Raw genomic sequence first — 18,063 nt, forward strand, 5'->3', positions numbered from 1 at the left:
TATGATATCTAGTTTATGTACAGTTTAAGATATGTGATAGTCGGTGAAAAATGGCGATTTTGGTAAACAACAATAAAGCGTTTTTCTTCAATGCTGTTCAAAATCTTGCAAGAGCTCTTGCAAGCTTGTATCCTACTCCAGTTGATAAGGTAAATATATTGTTATAATTTATGCATAGTCTTTAAAAGATGTCAAAAACTTTACTGTTGTAAATTCTTACACTGGTATGTTTTTCTTATCCCAGCACTAGCCTAGGTACTACAGTCCTACACTTTAGTATCACAGTTCGCAGGGCGTGAAGCATAAGCTTTAATTATAAAACAAACACTTGGGAGATACTTTAAAGTTATACTGTATTTCTACTAAATGAACAGTATCAGTACTAATATAACAGTTTTAGTAAAAACTATTCATAATGCTAATATTACTATAAGTGTAATTACAAAAAAATATTTTAATTCTCAGGTCTTCTCCTTACCTATGTCAATGCTGTACATATTTCTTTAAAACTTTTGTCAGTTAATAAAGCAGCAGTAAAACAGATATAGTGGTAGGGACCCTGTGAAAGTAACAGTAATATATTTTCTCTGTGTTTTGAAACATATCAAACAATTTTTGATGAAATGTGATTATTCCATGACCATAATATTTTTAAGTTTCACAAAGGCTTTGTTATATTTTAACAGTGCAGAGTCAGTTTTAAAATGTTATCAAGAAAAAACACTATGTAACAAAATTTTACTTTTTCTTTTCCCTGGGCAGAAAGTGTTGTTTCTCAATTACTTATGTCTAAAATAAATGGAATAGACCTATTTTCTCTTCAAACTTTGCTTTTGTGACCTGGGTAATGAAATTTTCAAATTTATCCATTTTCCAGAACATTCCAGGTAGATTCAGTGAATATTCTCAAACTTACAAGAATTTTCAATAACTTTCTAGAATGTTGTAGAACTTCACTTGTCAAGATGTGCTCTGCTTCTGCCACAATGTATCCAGTCTGTGCGAGACAGTTGGAATTGCCTGTAACCTGAACAAATGGTGCCTCTTCATTGACAGCTTATCTAGAAGTCTCAAAGCTGTGCTGCTCCATAATGGGAATAAGTATCTGTCTCTTCCCCTGGCTCATTTGGTGCACCTCAAAGAGGAATACAATAGTGTCAAGACCTTGCTAAAAGTCTTGAATTATGATGAATGGCTGGGAGGTTATAGGAGACTTCAAAATGGTAGTATTCCTGATGGGTCTCCAAGGAGGCTTTACCAAGTTTCCTTGTTATCTTTGCCTTTGGTACAGCAGGGATACTGCAGTGCACTACAACAGGAAGTACTGGCCACAACGGACCAACTTCTCTCTGGGGAGGCACAATGTCAAGTGTGAGCCACTAGTGGACCTTCAGAAGGTGTTGTTTCCACCATTGTACATAAAATTGGGTCTTATGAAATAATTTGTCACAGCTCTTGATAAGGAGTCTGTATCCTTCGAGTACCTTTGAGCCTTCTTCCCTAAGCTGTCTCAGGCAAAGGTCAAAGCTAGTGTCTTTATTGGACCACAAATAAAGAAGATCCTGGAGTGCACAGAAATTTCCAAGAATTTCAGTAGGAAGGGAAAAAAGCTTGGGGCAGCTTTGTCGCAGTCGTTCAGGGCTTCTTGGACAATCACAAGATCGAAAATCATGTGGAACTGGTTGAAGCTCTGGTGAAGGACTATGACAAAATGAGCTAAAGGATGTTCCTGAAAGTCCATATCCTTGATGCTCATCTTGATAAATTCAAGGAGAACATGGGAGTTTACTCAGAGGAGCAAGGTGAGCAATTCTATCAAGATATGCTGGACTTTGAATGCCACTACTAAGGAGGGAAAAATGAAAAGACAATGGGAGACTTATTTGGGGGCTGATACATGAAAGTGATTTACATTAGTCACAAATCTCAATAAACTACTCACTTCTAAACATTTTTGTATAACTTTAGTATAAATACATGTAAATTTTGATTCATATGTTGTTTTATTCAGACCTCATGCAAATGAAAATGTGCAAATTTGCCCATTTTTACATGGAAAATAGGTTCATTTCTAAATATCATTATCCAGGTCATCAAAACAAAGATTGAAGGGAATAATGGCCATTTTCTGTACTTTTACAATGCAATTGATAAATAACACATACTATCCAGGAACAAAATTTGTGTTACATAGTGTAATCACTAATTAAATGTTACTGCTACTATGAGGCTGCTTGAGTCAACACAATCTGCTTGGGTTATGTGATTTGTTCATCATACTTTCTGTCCATACTGTAGTGACAATTCATGTGTATACTTAGTGATGTCAAGAAAACCCAGTTACACAACCCCTTTCAAACTTGTGATCAGCCTCCGGTCAGTTACCTCTTCCTTTCTTTGTAAACCTGACGATGACTGAAGAAGGTCGAAAACGTTGTTCACTCCTCTACGCAAAATATTTTCTCAACCCAAACGAGTCATTTTTACATATATATGTGTATACTTAGTTCATTAATAAAGTTCATTTATTAGTTATTTTTACCCTATTAAGACATTTTTATTTCTGGAACTTCTTGTTCATATTAAATAGGACACAGTAGATTTACCATTACAAAAATCAGGCAGGCCTGATATGTTAAAGCAGTGGTTTGTAAATGTTACATAACTTGGAAACCATTAAGTTAAAATGTTGTTGACACAAATATATTTTTTATTTATTTTAAAATTGTAATAAAAGTGCTTTATTAGTGTGTGAAGTTTTGTTATATGCTGAGAATCTAGTTGTACCTTTCGTATATACTGAGTTTCAAATGCCTATAAGACTGCTGTAATGAGCTGCATACAATTAAAAACATAGTAACATGAAATTTAAGGATAGCAAGGGACCTTTTGGCCCATTTGTACCATTCCATCTAAATGTAAAAAAATAACAAAAACCGACCAAACCAGCTTGACTGTGATTATGCTAGAGTGTAAAAAGGGACATTGAGAATCTTAATCCATTCATGTGCATCACTGCTTAGATGAGGAAGCATTTGTCTAACATTTATATACATATATATGTTTGTTATAAACAAAAGCTGCAACAAAAATCAAATAAAAAATTGAAAGGATTCTAGGGTACAAGTACTTACTCTATCGGTATTAATATTCTCTTAAAAAAATGTATATATATATATTTTCAACTAAAATAGTTTTGTGGCACAAAGTGAGAGTTGATACATCAGGACTGTAATTCATAGCTCCCAAGTTAGTTTTTATAAGAATTGTATGTTAAATTAACACTCTCATGATCACAAGAAACCTGTTTGAAGTAAAAATTTATTCTAGAGGTGGCTGTTGTGGGTATTAAAACTTTAATTAGAATGAAATACAGAACAACATTTTGATCTGAAAATGACCTCAAAAGTTCAGCTTTTCAGTCCCATCAATTACCATTTAACACTGGTGCAACCCCCAGTGGCACGTTGGCAGGCTCGCACCACTGGAAACCAGGTTTCGATAACCATGGTGGGCAGAGAAGAGATAGCCCATTGTGTAGCTTTGTGCTTAATTCTAAAGTTATTATTGACACTGGTGGATCCTAGCTAGGTGTACTAGTCCTGTAATTGGTCATTATTCTGTGTTAGTTTCCCTTTATCCAAGAAGAGAAAAGGTTCTAATGACTCTAACCATTAGAAGGTACAGGCAAGGCTTAACATCATGACCAGGTTAATCTGATTCATTTAAAAATAACAACTTGAGTAACTTTCTGTATTGTTAGTTATTCCAGTTGCAGTTATTCCCACTCTGTACCCATGTTTAGTTGAACTTCTCCACTTTGACCTTCAGAGCACTAGGCTGAAATCACTGTGGTGTTTTATTTTAAATATGGAGTATGGTTCCTTCATTCTTTGGTGTTTCCAAATTTAAACAACATGGTGATTGCCATGTTAATAAAGTTACAAAAACTATTCCTTTGTGTTTAATGTGCAGCTTATTTTATCAAAAATGTTAAAGAAGTGATAAATATATGAGGAAAACTGTTAAGTGTTCTTAAGTTTCATTGGTTACAGACTTAACCTGGGCTAATATAGGATTTAGTCAAATTTTAGAGATGACTTTGATAGATGTATAGCCCAAACTGAAGATTACATGGAATGTATTTTTTTATGTTTGAAACATAATTACTTTTGAATTTGAAATGTTTTATATTTAGAAATTCTTATAAAATTCCAAGTTTTAATGTTTTCAGAAATGCTTAGTAGATTTTCTCACAGGATATTAGACTTGTACAAGAATCCAAACAAAACTTTGAATTATACTGGAAATAATTTATGATTGTTTAACACGTGTACAGTGTTTGGACTTTAATTATTTAATTTCTTAATAATTTTTGTTAAAACTGAATGTTCAATGTTAAAACATTGTAAAGCCATTTTGCAAAGTATAAAGATTTGATGTTTACAGAATTAGTTGAGTTGTTGAGAATTTCTTTGACTATGAAAGTGACATATTAATGTCTTTGTCAATTGACATAACCTGTTGTAGTGAATGGTAGATATGGTAGGATTATATGAAATTTAGTTGTAAAATCTGGCTACTTAAAAATACTTTAGATAACATTTTGAAGACAGAAGGAGGATTAATTCTATTTCATATGATGAAAGTATGTCTTGGCTTTTTGAGAAATATTTGGTTGTAGGAAAACTAGTTGGTGGAAATCATTCAGGGACATTCTTTTAAGTAATACTTCTAGAAAAATTGAAATTTCAGCTTTGTGATAATGAAATCACTATTTGTAAACAAACCTGATTATCCAATATACCTAAAAGTTTTTGATAAAGGAGATTAGTAGGAAATATTTATAAATAAATGTCAGTGTTTGTGTGTATCTGTCCTTTGTATTTTTCTACATTTCATGATCAATCAACACCAAAATTGACACGGTGATACAGGATGACACGAGGAAGGTCATGAGGGGAGTAGGGGTTGATCTCCCCTTATAATTTCATATCTAATATCAGAAAACTACTAAATCAGCACAAACTTGACAATGATATAAAATGACATGAGGGATGGGGTGGAGTCTCCCATGTAATTTCATAATGATAGAATTCTTGAAAAAGTATGTCTTTATTTTTCAGTTTTGGTACCTGAATGTGTTGTTATTTTACTTTTAATGTTTATTATGTTAAGAAAAAATAAAAGCACAGTCTCCTGTCCTTTAATACAAACAAGATTTTGTTTTACCTATCCAACAGATGGGTACTCCAACTAATGAAGCATAAAAACAAGTGTAGAATATTAAATTTTTGACTTCATTTTAAACATTTTGTGTAAAATTTATTTAGAAACAGGCAGGATAAATTATAGCACTTAACATAAACCACGATAAGGTAAGAACAAACTGAGAAATTAAATTTCTAAATAATCTGTGAAGTGATGAATGAAATTTGCAATTCATAAAAGGTGAAATAAAATTTGGTATTTAAAGCAATAACATATTTTGTAATATAACATTAATTTTAGGAGTAGTAACTAAAAATTTATGAACTATACATCAACTAAGAATTTAGTCCCAATAGCCAGTTGTTTTAGAAATCTGATAATACTGCACAGCCACAGATATCAGGTTACTGTAACAGTGCACATGTTGTTTTGTTCTCTGTTTGTTGTTCAGTTCGGCTAAATAGAACTGCATGAGGGCTTTTCTGGTGATTTTTTTCTGCTTCAATTGCTTTAGATTTAATAGCAACAGGTGAGAGCAAGCAGCTAGTTCATGTTTGGTTTCTACATGGTCATGTGTATAGCTTTATTGATATTATTCCACAGTTCTTAGTGCTTCTGTGCTTATAAGTCTAGCTGTAAGACTTAATTGAAATTTAACTAAATATCACTGTGTAAGTTTATTATAGTGATCTAAAAGTTAGATTGCACACAGAGAATTAAATATCTTTTTATCCAAGTGATTTATTAGTTCATGTATTTCTCTTACCATAGGTGAGTGAATAGTTACAGCCTTAGTGTTAACTGTATCACATTCTTGTCTTGTTTTTATTAGAATATATTTGATAACTGACAATCTGGTTTATCCATTAAGAAATTTAAAAATTGCTTTGATAATATCATACAAGTGTCCTTCTCTCTCAGTAATTACCTTGAATAACAGTATAGAAGAAAACATGAGGCCAACAAAGGTGGTTATACTGAGCTAACAAAGTTAGTTGTATTAGACTAAGAAAGGTGGGTGTATTAGACTAAGAAAGGTGGATGTACTAGACCAACAGAGGTGGGTGTGTTAGGTCAACAAAGGTAGTTGTACTACCCCAACAGATGCAGCTGTACTAGAGCAACAAAGTTGGGTTTTTAGACCGACAAAGGTGAATGTACTAGACTTACCAAGGTAGTTGATCCAAACTAACAAAGGTTGTTATACTAGACCAACAAAGATGGTTATACTAGAACAAAAAACGTAGGTGTATTAGACCAACAAAATTAGTTGTGCTAGAACAAGAAAGGTGTCTTTACTAGACCATAAAGGGCAGGTGTATTAGACCAATAAAGGTAGTTGTACTAGACTCACTAAGGTGGATGTATTAGACTAACAAAGGTAGTTGTACTAGACCCACAAAGGTGGGTGTATTAGACCAATATAGGTGGTTGTAGTATACTTACAAAGATGAATGTATTAGACCAATTCAGATATTTATTTTAATATAAGCTGTGATTTGATAACATTGAACACAGCAGGCCTCAGAGTTAACTTTTAAAGTTGTTATTTACATTTTTTGCATAAGCATATTTGTGACTGCTGTTAGCAACAACATTATTCTTTGAAATTAACCACGTGTTATAATTAATTATTTAATGTGTTAAATGTTAATAAAGATATATACATATTATTTATATTTATACATTTTTCATGCCACATTTCCTTTTCAAATATTCTCTAATATCAAAATTCATCTTAATCACATCTAACAGGGATTTTGTTTTTAAAAAAAACATTTAAAGATGCTAGCCCTGGGAAGAGTCTGGTGTATCTAGGCCACGAGTCCCTGCTGAGATCAATCATACTAAAAAAAAATTGCTTATTTAATAACTTAAGGTTCAGACTGAAGCATTAGAAGCCAATAAACCTAACATTTGTGTTGATCATGGACAAATTAAGAGGATTTTTTAGGGGAAAAAATGATATTGTATGTGCTTTCTATTTTATTATGACTATTGCTGAACATCCACATGAGAATATAATTTATAACTGCACTACTGAGACTGGATGGTGTGAGTTTAGTTGGCTGGCCCATCTATTAATTATTTTAGTAAACAGTGGAATGAATGAAAGCCGTTGTTTTTCAATCCCTATATCTTGATACTTATCCTGTCTGTGCCATGTATCTTTGATGGGGCTACAGAACCAGCATGACACTGACAACTGAAAGAGTCTTGTTAATCACAATTAAGGCAACATTTTATTTTCAGAATCTTACAACATAAATGATTGAAATACATGTATCTTGGATGTATTAATACTTGACAGTAGGAATCTGTGAATCTTTCTTCTGAACTGCATACCTGCAAGTTTTTTCCTAAGTTTTATTAGCAAAACTGCAACACTAACCAGCAATTTGTTGGTTTGCTAATGTTGATTTTAATTCCTTTATACTTGCTTAAAGAATTCAATTCTGTATACTTATTTCTAAACTTCAAACTGGGCTTAATTAATTTTTCTGCACTAAGTATTATGTGCCTTTAGATGTTAAATGCAATCTAATTATATATTTTCTCACTGAATACTATTTCTCCTTAAACATCTGTTTCAATCCTGTCTGTATTTTGCTGCTGCTGTTTATGTGGAGCATAACCATCAAATAACAAAACATTTCATCCCAAGGATTCAGTTAAAAAACAACACATCCTTATAATTTTCCAGTAACAACCATCTACTAAAAATTTCTCAGGTGTATTGTCATTTGAGGCTGAAATAATACTACCATTTAATTTCCTGAGGTTACACTGATGTGCTATATGTATGTATTGATACCTAACAAATAGGAAAAAGTTTCTGAAATTTAACGAAATATTCTGGAAACAAATAAATTGAACATGAACAACAAAGGAAAAAAGAAACAAACACAAGGGAACAAACATATGCAACTTTTATTCATGAATCACCATAATAAATGTTTATATTCAGTGCTAACTGGTCAGCTTCTTAAACTGTGTTGTGATTTTGCTATCTACTGGGGTGAAGAGGAATGCTTTTCAAGTATCTTTATGGGACAAGTAGAGCAAGAACTGCACAGGACTTAGAACAAAGAATCTAATTTAAGTATCCTGTAAGATATGGATCACCTTCAAATATCTTTATGGGACAAGTAGAGCAAGAACTGCACAGGACTTAGAACAAAGAATCTAATTTAAGTATCCTGTAAGATATGGATCACCTTCATCACTAGCTATTCCAAATAACATACTCAAGGGAGAAAACCTTCAGCTCATACCAATTTGTTCAAATATCCATGCCACTTCCTGAGTGTGTGAAGATATAGGGCCAGAGTGATAAAAAGCTTCTCTGAAATAGAAAATGTTGCATATAATTTTTATTTCTGTATAAGGCTCAGAACATTTATGATGTTTTTACTTCTAATTAACATGATTGTAATAACATTGTGTAAAATTGTTACACAAAAATTAAAAAAAAGTATTTAAAGATATATTTTAAACTAGCTATGTAAGGGTGAAACTAAGTTATTCTAACTGTCACACAACATCATTTGTGCTACTATAAATGACATGATTTCAAACAACACCTCTACATTCCAATTGATTACCTTAAAACATTTTCAGAGAATAACATTCCCATGGACCATGTGCTAAACACAAATAAACTTTCATTATCCAAATTGGCCTCTATGTGAACTATACTAATAAAAAAATGCATGATTTTTAATGTCAAGTAGATGATTATTCATAGTGTACTTTTAATATAAGAAATATATGCAAAGTTTAATTTCAGTGGGAAAGTACAATGTGACTAGATAATTATCACCACATTAAAACTGGTGAGAACAAGGACTAATGGTAAACAAAGTTGATTGTTACTTTAATAAAATCCAATAAATTATTTAATATTAAATTGTGATACAAGTTTTATAATTTCACATGATTTAATGATATAACAAGATTTTATACATTAAACAATAAGATGTATGTATGTGTATTCCACTTATTATAAGAATGTTACAAATAAAATGTGGAACAGAAAAGGTACAAAATAAACACTTGATTATTATATTATTATTTACTTTTATTTATTTATAAAATGTTAATTTTGTTGTATACCTCAGTTACGTTATAAAGAAATTTTAAATTTCTTTGATATTAAACATGCCTCGACAAACTTGGACAGTTTTAATTATTGTTTGATTTTGATGATGAATTTTAATGTATCTCAAGTACATCATGTGTTCAATGAGAAATTGTAATATAAAAATACAAGTTTAGTTTTTGTGGCAAAGCATTAATTTTTAAAAAAAAGTTGAATGCATATTTTCAGCTCTTTTCAATAAATTTGATGGATCCTCAGTGAAGAATTTTTTTCACTGTGTAATATATTTCACTTTTTTTTTGTTTTTTTTAACCAGTTGAATCGTTTGTTTGCCTTATGTCCCCAAGAATCACCACAGGGAATTTTTCGCATTGATCAGCGTGCCCAAGATGCAGTAATTGCATTAGGAATTTATTTTTTAAATTCTGGATTTCAGGTGAGATTAGAAATAACAGTCATGTTACAGGTATCAATTGTTGGTTTTAACATATTGTCTGTTTTAGAAATGCTAATGTTTCATGCACTGTTTACTTGTGAAAGTCACCTAAATAATACTTGTCCCCATGCAAATTACAGTTAAGTCTACTGAAACATGAGTGAACATCATTTACATTAAGTTTAAATTTAAAGCCTTTTGTTTACGCATGTATTTGTAGTGATAACCATTAAAAATGTACTGTACATTTCAGTATTATATTACAGGTATGTTTTTGAGACTACATTCAGTCATTTTAGGCTATAGAAATATTATAGAAGAGTTTTTAATATTCCTTGTGAAAAAAATTCTAACTACTAGTACTTTTATCACATCTGTTCATTTTTGGGCATGTTCTAACTGTATAGTGTACTTAGTGTTGGAAAAATATTGTGCAAAGTGTAAAACTCATCACTTTCATGTAAACAAAATATAAAATTACCTTATGTATTCTAAATATGGCTTGTATGGGTATTGAAACTCTAATTAAAATAAAGTACAGAACAATGATTCGACCTTCTTAGGCCATCTTCAGGTCAACAAAGAGAGTTTGCAACTGACCATTGCCAGGCACATCTTACTCTCATCTCAAAGACATGCACCTGGCAACGGTAAGTTGCAAACTCTCTTTGTTAACCTGAAGATGACATAAGGAGGTCAAAACATTGTTCTGTACTTTATTTTAATTAAAGTTTAAATATCCATACTAGCCATTTTGAGAATACATCTTAACAAATATCTTGTTTCTCTGCATGTTATTGAAAATAAGAGTATATGAACCTCTCAAGTTCCATGCACAATTTTTTTATTGTTAGAGCCTAAGATTGCTTGCTTTGTAAAGTGATATATCAGCTTTAGCTGAAATGTAAGATATATAACCCTTAACAAAGTGTGTATTTTTTACAGCATATTGATCTCATACTGCCATATTTGCTGAGGTTACTACGAGGGTTAGCAAAATCCTTATGGGTTGATGAAATCCGTATTTGTGCAACAGACAGTAAGTAAAGATGTACCAAAGATTTTTCCTGATACATTTAAAAGACTTAATCCACTGCTCTCACATCAAACATGCTACTGTAAATTCAGATTTGTGGTATTAAATTATAAAAATGTGCCACTTTACAACGATAGATATTGTGGCAATGAATTTAATGAACATTCATCATTTAAACTTGTGAAATAAAATAGAAAATTTAATTGATTTATTTGGTTGCTTCTCATTTAATCTGTTAAATATATGACCAAGGTCAAAGGTTCCCAAACTGGGGTCACAGGAAAATGTCAGGAGACCATATCAAATATACCAAATTCTCAATACTGCTAAGGAACTCAGTATCCAGAGATCTGTTGGGTGGGGGTTCAGTCAGGATATGGAATATTCTGGTGGTCTTGTGCTGAGAATGTTTGGGAACCCATATCCTTGGTACTTGTAATGTTTCTCCATGTAACTATGAACACACACAGTTGTTTCAAATGTAAGTTGAATGTTTGCCAAAATATCTGTTCTGCAGATTAAACAGTATTTCAGTTTTGTGTGTATGTGTGTTTTTTATTTTTTGTATTCATTAATTAGTCTCTGAGAACTTGCATAAAGTAGGTGTGTTAGAACAGCATTTTATATCTGAAATAGAAACATACAGAAGTAGCAGTCCTAAGTGCTTAACCAAACTGATACTTGTACATATTGTTATTACATCACAGATGTTGTCATTCTGTGTAGGGTGTGTGTGTGTGTGTGTGTGTGTACGTTTCCTTTGTTATAATTATATTAATGTAGCATCCATAAAGCACTTTTGATATTCACTCATTATTGAATAAAAATTGTCTTTAAAATTCATTTAACTTCCCTTTTTATGTTTTATTTACAAAGGGAAGTGATAGAATTAAGCTTTAGAAATTATTGTCCAATTTACCTATTCATACTATGTACAGAATAAAACTATTACTTAAGTGTTTGGGTTTAGAACTTGTCTTCATATACATTTTATTAAAATTTATAATAAAAAAATCAAAACTGCCAATCTTTTATAGAAACAAATAAATTCCCCCCTTGTGTAAATATAACTAGTCAGCATAAAAACATAGCCACAAATCTGTTGTATTTATACATGCTTGCTTCTTAGTTCTAGTCTCAGAAGTTTGAAAACAGTGAATTTTTTAAGTTTATTGTGTTAGAAACTGTAAAATTACTGATACACTTGTTTTTTTAATTATCTTTACAATATTCAAGCATCTACAACCAGCAAAATCATAAATATTTATCTTAAAGCTGTTTTTTTCCTTTCACATTCTGTGTGCCGTAAACTTCCCTTTCTTTTATAGTTATTATAGCTTTGAATAACTTAACTATATCAGTTGTATATTTATTGTCTTGTATGAAGTAATAAAATAATTTTATTGGCAGTTGCTTTTCATTTTACAAAATCTCCCACTGTGGTAATTCAAAACTGCAGAGTTGCAAGGTAGGTTTGGAAACTGGCAGGGTATTTTTCATGTAGCATGTTAAAGAAATGCAAGTGTAACTTTTATAAGTATAATATGGTAAGATAACCAAGTTGTTCATAATATTTAGAAAATGTAGGTTCAAAAACCAGTGGAATAAAAAATTAGAAAGCCCATAATTAAAGAGTATTTGAAAGGTAAACACTTCATTGTGGACAAACATTCCCAGTTTGCCTCTGAGGAAGAAAGATCTACCTTTTAAAATCACAAAGGTTATATAGTTACTTATTTTTATATAATGTTTTATTTGTGTTAGTGTTAGTGTTAGTAATACATGAGAACTGACTTTGAAATCAATGGTACAGATGTATTGGTTACTGGTGTGATATATAGCTATATGACATATTTTGTAATGAAATTCTAAATTTATCTCAAACAATTTAATTTTAGTTTAGAAATATTTAATGATTATCATGGTTGATGTTTGAAGTGTCTCTGTTTCAGTTAATATACTGTTTATGTTACAAGCTTTTGTGAATGCAAATGCAGAAATAGTATAATACTGTGCATAGACTGAATAGGGTTAAGAAAGATCAAACTTTTTGAAGAAAGTGTGTTTAATGACTAATTAGTTCTAAAATAAAATATCTACAGTGTGATATATAATTTTAAATAACAAAATGTGGGAGAACAAAGTCAATATTTACTGTATTTTATATAATGTGTTTTAATCTGAATGGCTCAAGTATTGGTAGTATATATTTCACTCTGATATGCATTCTTATTCTTTAATATTGTATCTGAGGAAATGTGTCGGAAAGTAAAATAGGTTGTTCTTGTGTCGTTGCAGGAATTCCACCTAGTGAGCGATTTAGTTTCTGTTTGAATACTTTACTCTCTGATATTGCATGCTTTTGTGAAGTTGTCAGAGAAGAGGTTAGTATGTTTTTAATGTGTTGAAATATGACATTGAAAAAACAACACACTGCAGGTTGATTTTCTTTGAAAAATATTATAACAGTTTTCCTCCATATGATAGATTATCTCGACACAAGTGGATTTTCTTGGAGTACTGGCAAACCTTTGCCGCAGTTACAAGGATACTCATTCACCTAGAGGAAGTACAGCAAAAGGTTTGTATGATTGTTGTTACAAGGATACTCATTCACCTAGAGGAAGTACAGCAAAAGGTTTGTATGATTGTTGTTACAAGGATACTCATTCACCTAGAGGAAGTACAGCAAAGGTTTGTATGATTGTTGTTACAAGGATACTCATTCACCTAGAGGAAGTACAGCAAAAGGTTTGTATGATTGTTGTTACAAGGATACTCATTCACCTAGAGGAAGTACAGCAAAAGGTTTGTATGATTGTTGTTACAAGGATACTCATTCACCTAGAGGAAGTACAGCAAAAGGTTTGTATGATTGTTGTTACAAGGATACTCATTCACCTAGAGGAAGTACAGCAAAAGGTTTGTATGATTGTTGTTACAAGGATACTCATTCACCTAGAGGAAGTACAGCAAAAGGTTTGTATGATTGTTGTTACAAGGATACTCATTCACCTAGAGGAAGTACAGCAAAAGGTTTGTATGATTGTTGTTACAAGGATACTCATTCACCTAGAGGAAGTACAGCAAAGGTTTGTATGATTGTTGTTACAAGGATACTCATTCACCTAGAGGAAGTACAGCAAAAGGTTTGTATGATTGTTGTTACAAGGATACTCATTCACCTAGAGGAAGTACAGCAAAAGGTTTGTATGATTGTTGTTACAAGGATACTCATTCACCTAGAGGAAGTACAGCAAAAGGTTTGTATGATTGTTGTTACAAGGATACTCATTCACCTAGAGGAAGTACAGCAAAAGGTTTGTATGATTGTTGTTACAAGGATACTCATTCACCTAGAGGAAGTACAGCAAAAGGTTTGTATGATTGTTGTGTTTTTAGTTGTACACAAAGTATAGTTAGCATACTTGGGAAGTTTCTCGAGAACATTACTTTAAACTTTGAAAGTCTTTTCTTTACCTTTTTATGTGGAATGATAAAGATTATATTGTTCTTTTTAAAGTCACGCTTTGCAGGTCAACATTGCCAGTATTAATTGGCATGGCTCGTGCTATGGGTAGAACTACCAAGACCTCACCTCCATTACTGTGCAGAATATTCCCCCCACCATCAACACCGGTTCTCTCATCTACAGATGTCTCACAGAGTGGAACATTGCGAAAACAGCGTACATTCGCTAACTTTAGACCAATCATTCCACGTTCAATGTCTGGGTTGTCAAACAGTTTTACTTCATTGGGACTAACTAGTCAAGATTCAGGAGCAGATCTTATTTCCCTGGCCAGTTCTCGTGAAGTTCAAAGCAAGAGACCTACTTTGCAAAGCCATTCTTCTGTTCCGTATGATTCCACATCTTACTTCTTCCATAAATTTGGGTCTAGTTTTGGGAGAATGCCAGCATTAGGAGTCACAGAATCCGCCAAAGAGGATAATCCATTGTCTTTTTCCATTGTTCACCTTCAGGCTGTATTAGCCATTGTGAGTATTCAATGTATTAAAAATAATGGCGATTTTGTTTTCTTTAACCAACTAACATACACCAAGTAAGCTTTGAATGCACATATTAGTACCACAGGATTAGTTCTATAATATTAAAACTATTAGCTGTCTTAATGTGAAACAATCACTATAGGAGTGGTGAAATTGCTTACTACATCCATTTGGAATAAAATGTAAGTGAGTAAAAAAGCATTTACATAAAAGTACCATAATGAGTATAAGTAAGAACTAAATTTAGTTTTTAACCTCAACTTTCTCATCATAAAACTTAGATGGTGTAACTTGAAAAACTTAGAATTTAGAACCCTAGTGTGAAAAAATAAAACTTACTTTTGATACAGCACATTATCTCCATTCACATAAATAGCTATTCTTATTCATTGTGTCCTCTGTATGCAACAATTTTGTTTTGTGCATGTCACAAACCTTCTACCTCCTCTCCATTGGAAATGACGCATTCCATTGTGTATCTCTTGTAAATTATCATGTGACAACCCTCCATCAAGGAAAGTGCTAGCCACACTTGTTGTGCATGTGACTTCCATTCTACTGGATTATCACTTCTTGTTTGGTGGTACTCGTGTTCTAACTTTTCGTTTGTGCTCTCTTTAAGTGTGTTATTTGATTATTTTTTTTAAGTTTTTGTATTAATTTATCTCCATAAATTTACTTTTTATTAAAGAATAGTGATATTTGTGATTTGTTACATTATTCTAGAGTGGAATTATTTTGTATTTCTATCTGTTTATGGAACTTGTTAGTTTGATAAAAAAAATAAAAACGTTTTATTGTTTTTGCCAACATAGTTATGTTTGGTTATCCATTTTGCATTATGAATTTTCCATTACCACTTTGGAGGTTATTAATAGCACTTTCCACAGGCTCCTGGTTATGATACTCAGCAGCAAGATTTTCAACTTTATTTTGTTGGGAGACTGATTGACCTATGAACTGACCTTTTTTGGATCTCTTATTGAGTTTGGGGCCCACACACCTGCACTACGATTCACTAACTTTGGAAAGATAAGACATTACACTGCTATGGTTTTTGTATTATTTTTATTGTTAATATTATTATCTGTCATTATTTGGATTCCACAACATAAGTTTCATTAGATTGGTTCTTACTCTTAGTTAGGTTCAGGTTAAACTTTAGTTTTAGCTGTATTTTTCTACTATTTCATTTGCTTAAGCTCACCATGGTCTTTATTATGTTAGGACTGCCCATAATTCATCTTGCTGGAACAACTATCATTTATTTCTCTATATTATTTCCCTTCCTATTCACTTGGTTTATGTGGAACTCCTGAACCAGGGTCTAGACAAACTTAGCCCAGTATTGTACATACTTACTCTTGAACTTGAGATGAAGATGGTAACATTCTCATCCTAACCCCCTGGGATTGGGATGAAGTTGGGTTGTTGAATGCATTCCATCACACCCTAGCTTCACTTGATAGCATATCCACTGTTTTTTTTTTTCCATACATTTGAATGCACTCTGCTGTTTTTCCATCCATATATACCTCAACTTTCTCTAATGGATGAAGAGTAAACCTAATTCAGGTGTGGTTTGGTCTCCCCCCATATCAGATCAGTGGATCTGACTCTGTCATCTTAGGTTGTGTCCATTGGATCCTTTTGAAGGATGCTTATTTACTTCTCTTGCACAAATCCTTCTGCCTGTTCAGTGTAGGATTTTAGCTATTCAGGTGAGTGGAGGTAATGCACCATATCAGAAGCTATAATTTTCCAATAGGTACTTATCTCATTCTCACTTCCCATCGACTAAAAACTGGTGCTTCCATATTCTGTTAAATTTCAAAGTGATAATTTGGTAGAACTTAATAGAGGAAGTCATGTGTGTAACAAGAGTGTATGAAACTCTCATTGGTGGATAGAGATTGCATGTAAGACACATTAGAATGAGTCATTTTAATTGGAGGGGAAGAAGAAAACTTGTATGAAAAAAAAATGTTTGTATAAAGAAGACAGAGGTATGTACCTATCAGAAGTACATTTTCAATATAGGAAAATTATGACTTTCATAACCTCCACAAAATTATTAATATTATAATTATTTTAGTCTAAGAAAATTTTGCCCCCCAGTGGCAGAGCGTTATGTCTGCAGACTTACAATGCTAAAAACCAGGTTTTGATACCCGTGGTGGGCAGAGCATAGATAGCCCATTGTGTAGCTTTGTGCTTAATTCAAAACAACAACAGAACTAAGAAAGTTTTATATCTTTTAGCTGTTACGTGTATTTATATATATGTATATATTTGCCTCTTTTTTTTTTCAGGCCAAAAAGTTACTTACAAATGAGTTACTGAAATTCTTTGATGATCAAACACTGGATGTATTTATGGTGAGTTTGGCTTGGGTGTTACTACTATGACCATTTATTATGAAGGGTTTTCAGATACTATATAAATTATTTAAATGTAATTTATTGTATGCTGAGGAACAGTTTTCACCTTAAATCTACTTTAAACTAACATTTTTCATAATCACCATTAAAAAAACTCCTAGTTATTATTTGTTCTTACAACTTTTTGTTCAAAAATCAATTCAAAATACATAGAAAACTAATTTTGACAAAGATATAGGTGCTTTTGAAAAACCATCAGAAGACTAAAGATTAGATTTATATTTAGAAAGAGCTTATTATACATATATAAGACTGTTAAATTTAATATGAGTTATGACTTACATAGTTGTGAAGTGAAAGTGTTAAATTCAGCATTTTTAGAAACAGTAATTTATTGCAAATTTGCTTACACAGTGTTTACAAATCACTTGTTATATAGTTCAGTTGTGAACTGATGTCATATTACTTGAATCTTCTAAGTTTTTCTTGATGTTTCATTGAATAATGTTACATCATAATATTTTATAGTGTGTAGAAAGTTCTAGGCCTCAGTTGGGATATATATACTGCTGGCCAAAGTCTTAAGGTTAATGAACATGAAGAAAAAATATGCATTTTGCATTGTTAGACTCGACCACTTATTTGAGTAAAGCTTCAAAAGATGAAAATAAGAAAAGGGAAAATAAAAATAAAAAACCTTTTTAGCATTTAACAGGCAAAATGTGAACACTATGAAATTAGCCTAAATACTAGATGGTCATAAGTTTAAGACCATACTGAAACGAAATGTTAATCGGTAAACAAGTAACGAAATTTAGTCACTTGTGTTCAAGCATTAGTGTTGTCTCCCACTGGCATCTCCTGTGTTACATTTGGTAAAAACATA

The 18,063-nt window shown here is 32.0% G+C and overlaps 1 protein-coding gene across 1 annotated transcript in view; it reads left to right on the forward strand.

The window, feature by feature from the left end:
- Positions 1 to 18,063, forward strand: part of Pi4KIIIalpha (phosphatidylinositol 4-kinase III alpha) — a 104,148-nt gene continuing 86,085 nt past the window's right edge. The window contains 7 exon segments of the mRNA XM_076512915.1: positions 1 to 149; positions 9,630 to 9,749; positions 10,695 to 10,788; positions 13,084 to 13,169; positions 13,273 to 13,366; positions 14,309 to 14,784; positions 17,109 to 17,174. Of these exon segments, the coding sequence (XP_076369030.1) occupies positions 51 to 149; positions 9,630 to 9,749; positions 10,695 to 10,788; positions 13,084 to 13,169; positions 13,273 to 13,366; positions 14,309 to 14,784; positions 17,109 to 17,174 (1,035 nt within the window). The 5' untranslated portion in view covers positions 1 to 50.

Source organism: Tachypleus tridentatus, chromosome 7 (genome assembly GCF_004210375.1).
Source record: "Tachypleus tridentatus isolate NWPU-2018 chromosome 7, ASM421037v1, whole genome shotgun sequence".
Classification (NCBI taxonomy): Eukaryota; Metazoa; Arthropoda; class Merostomata; order Xiphosura; family Limulidae; genus Tachypleus; species Tachypleus tridentatus.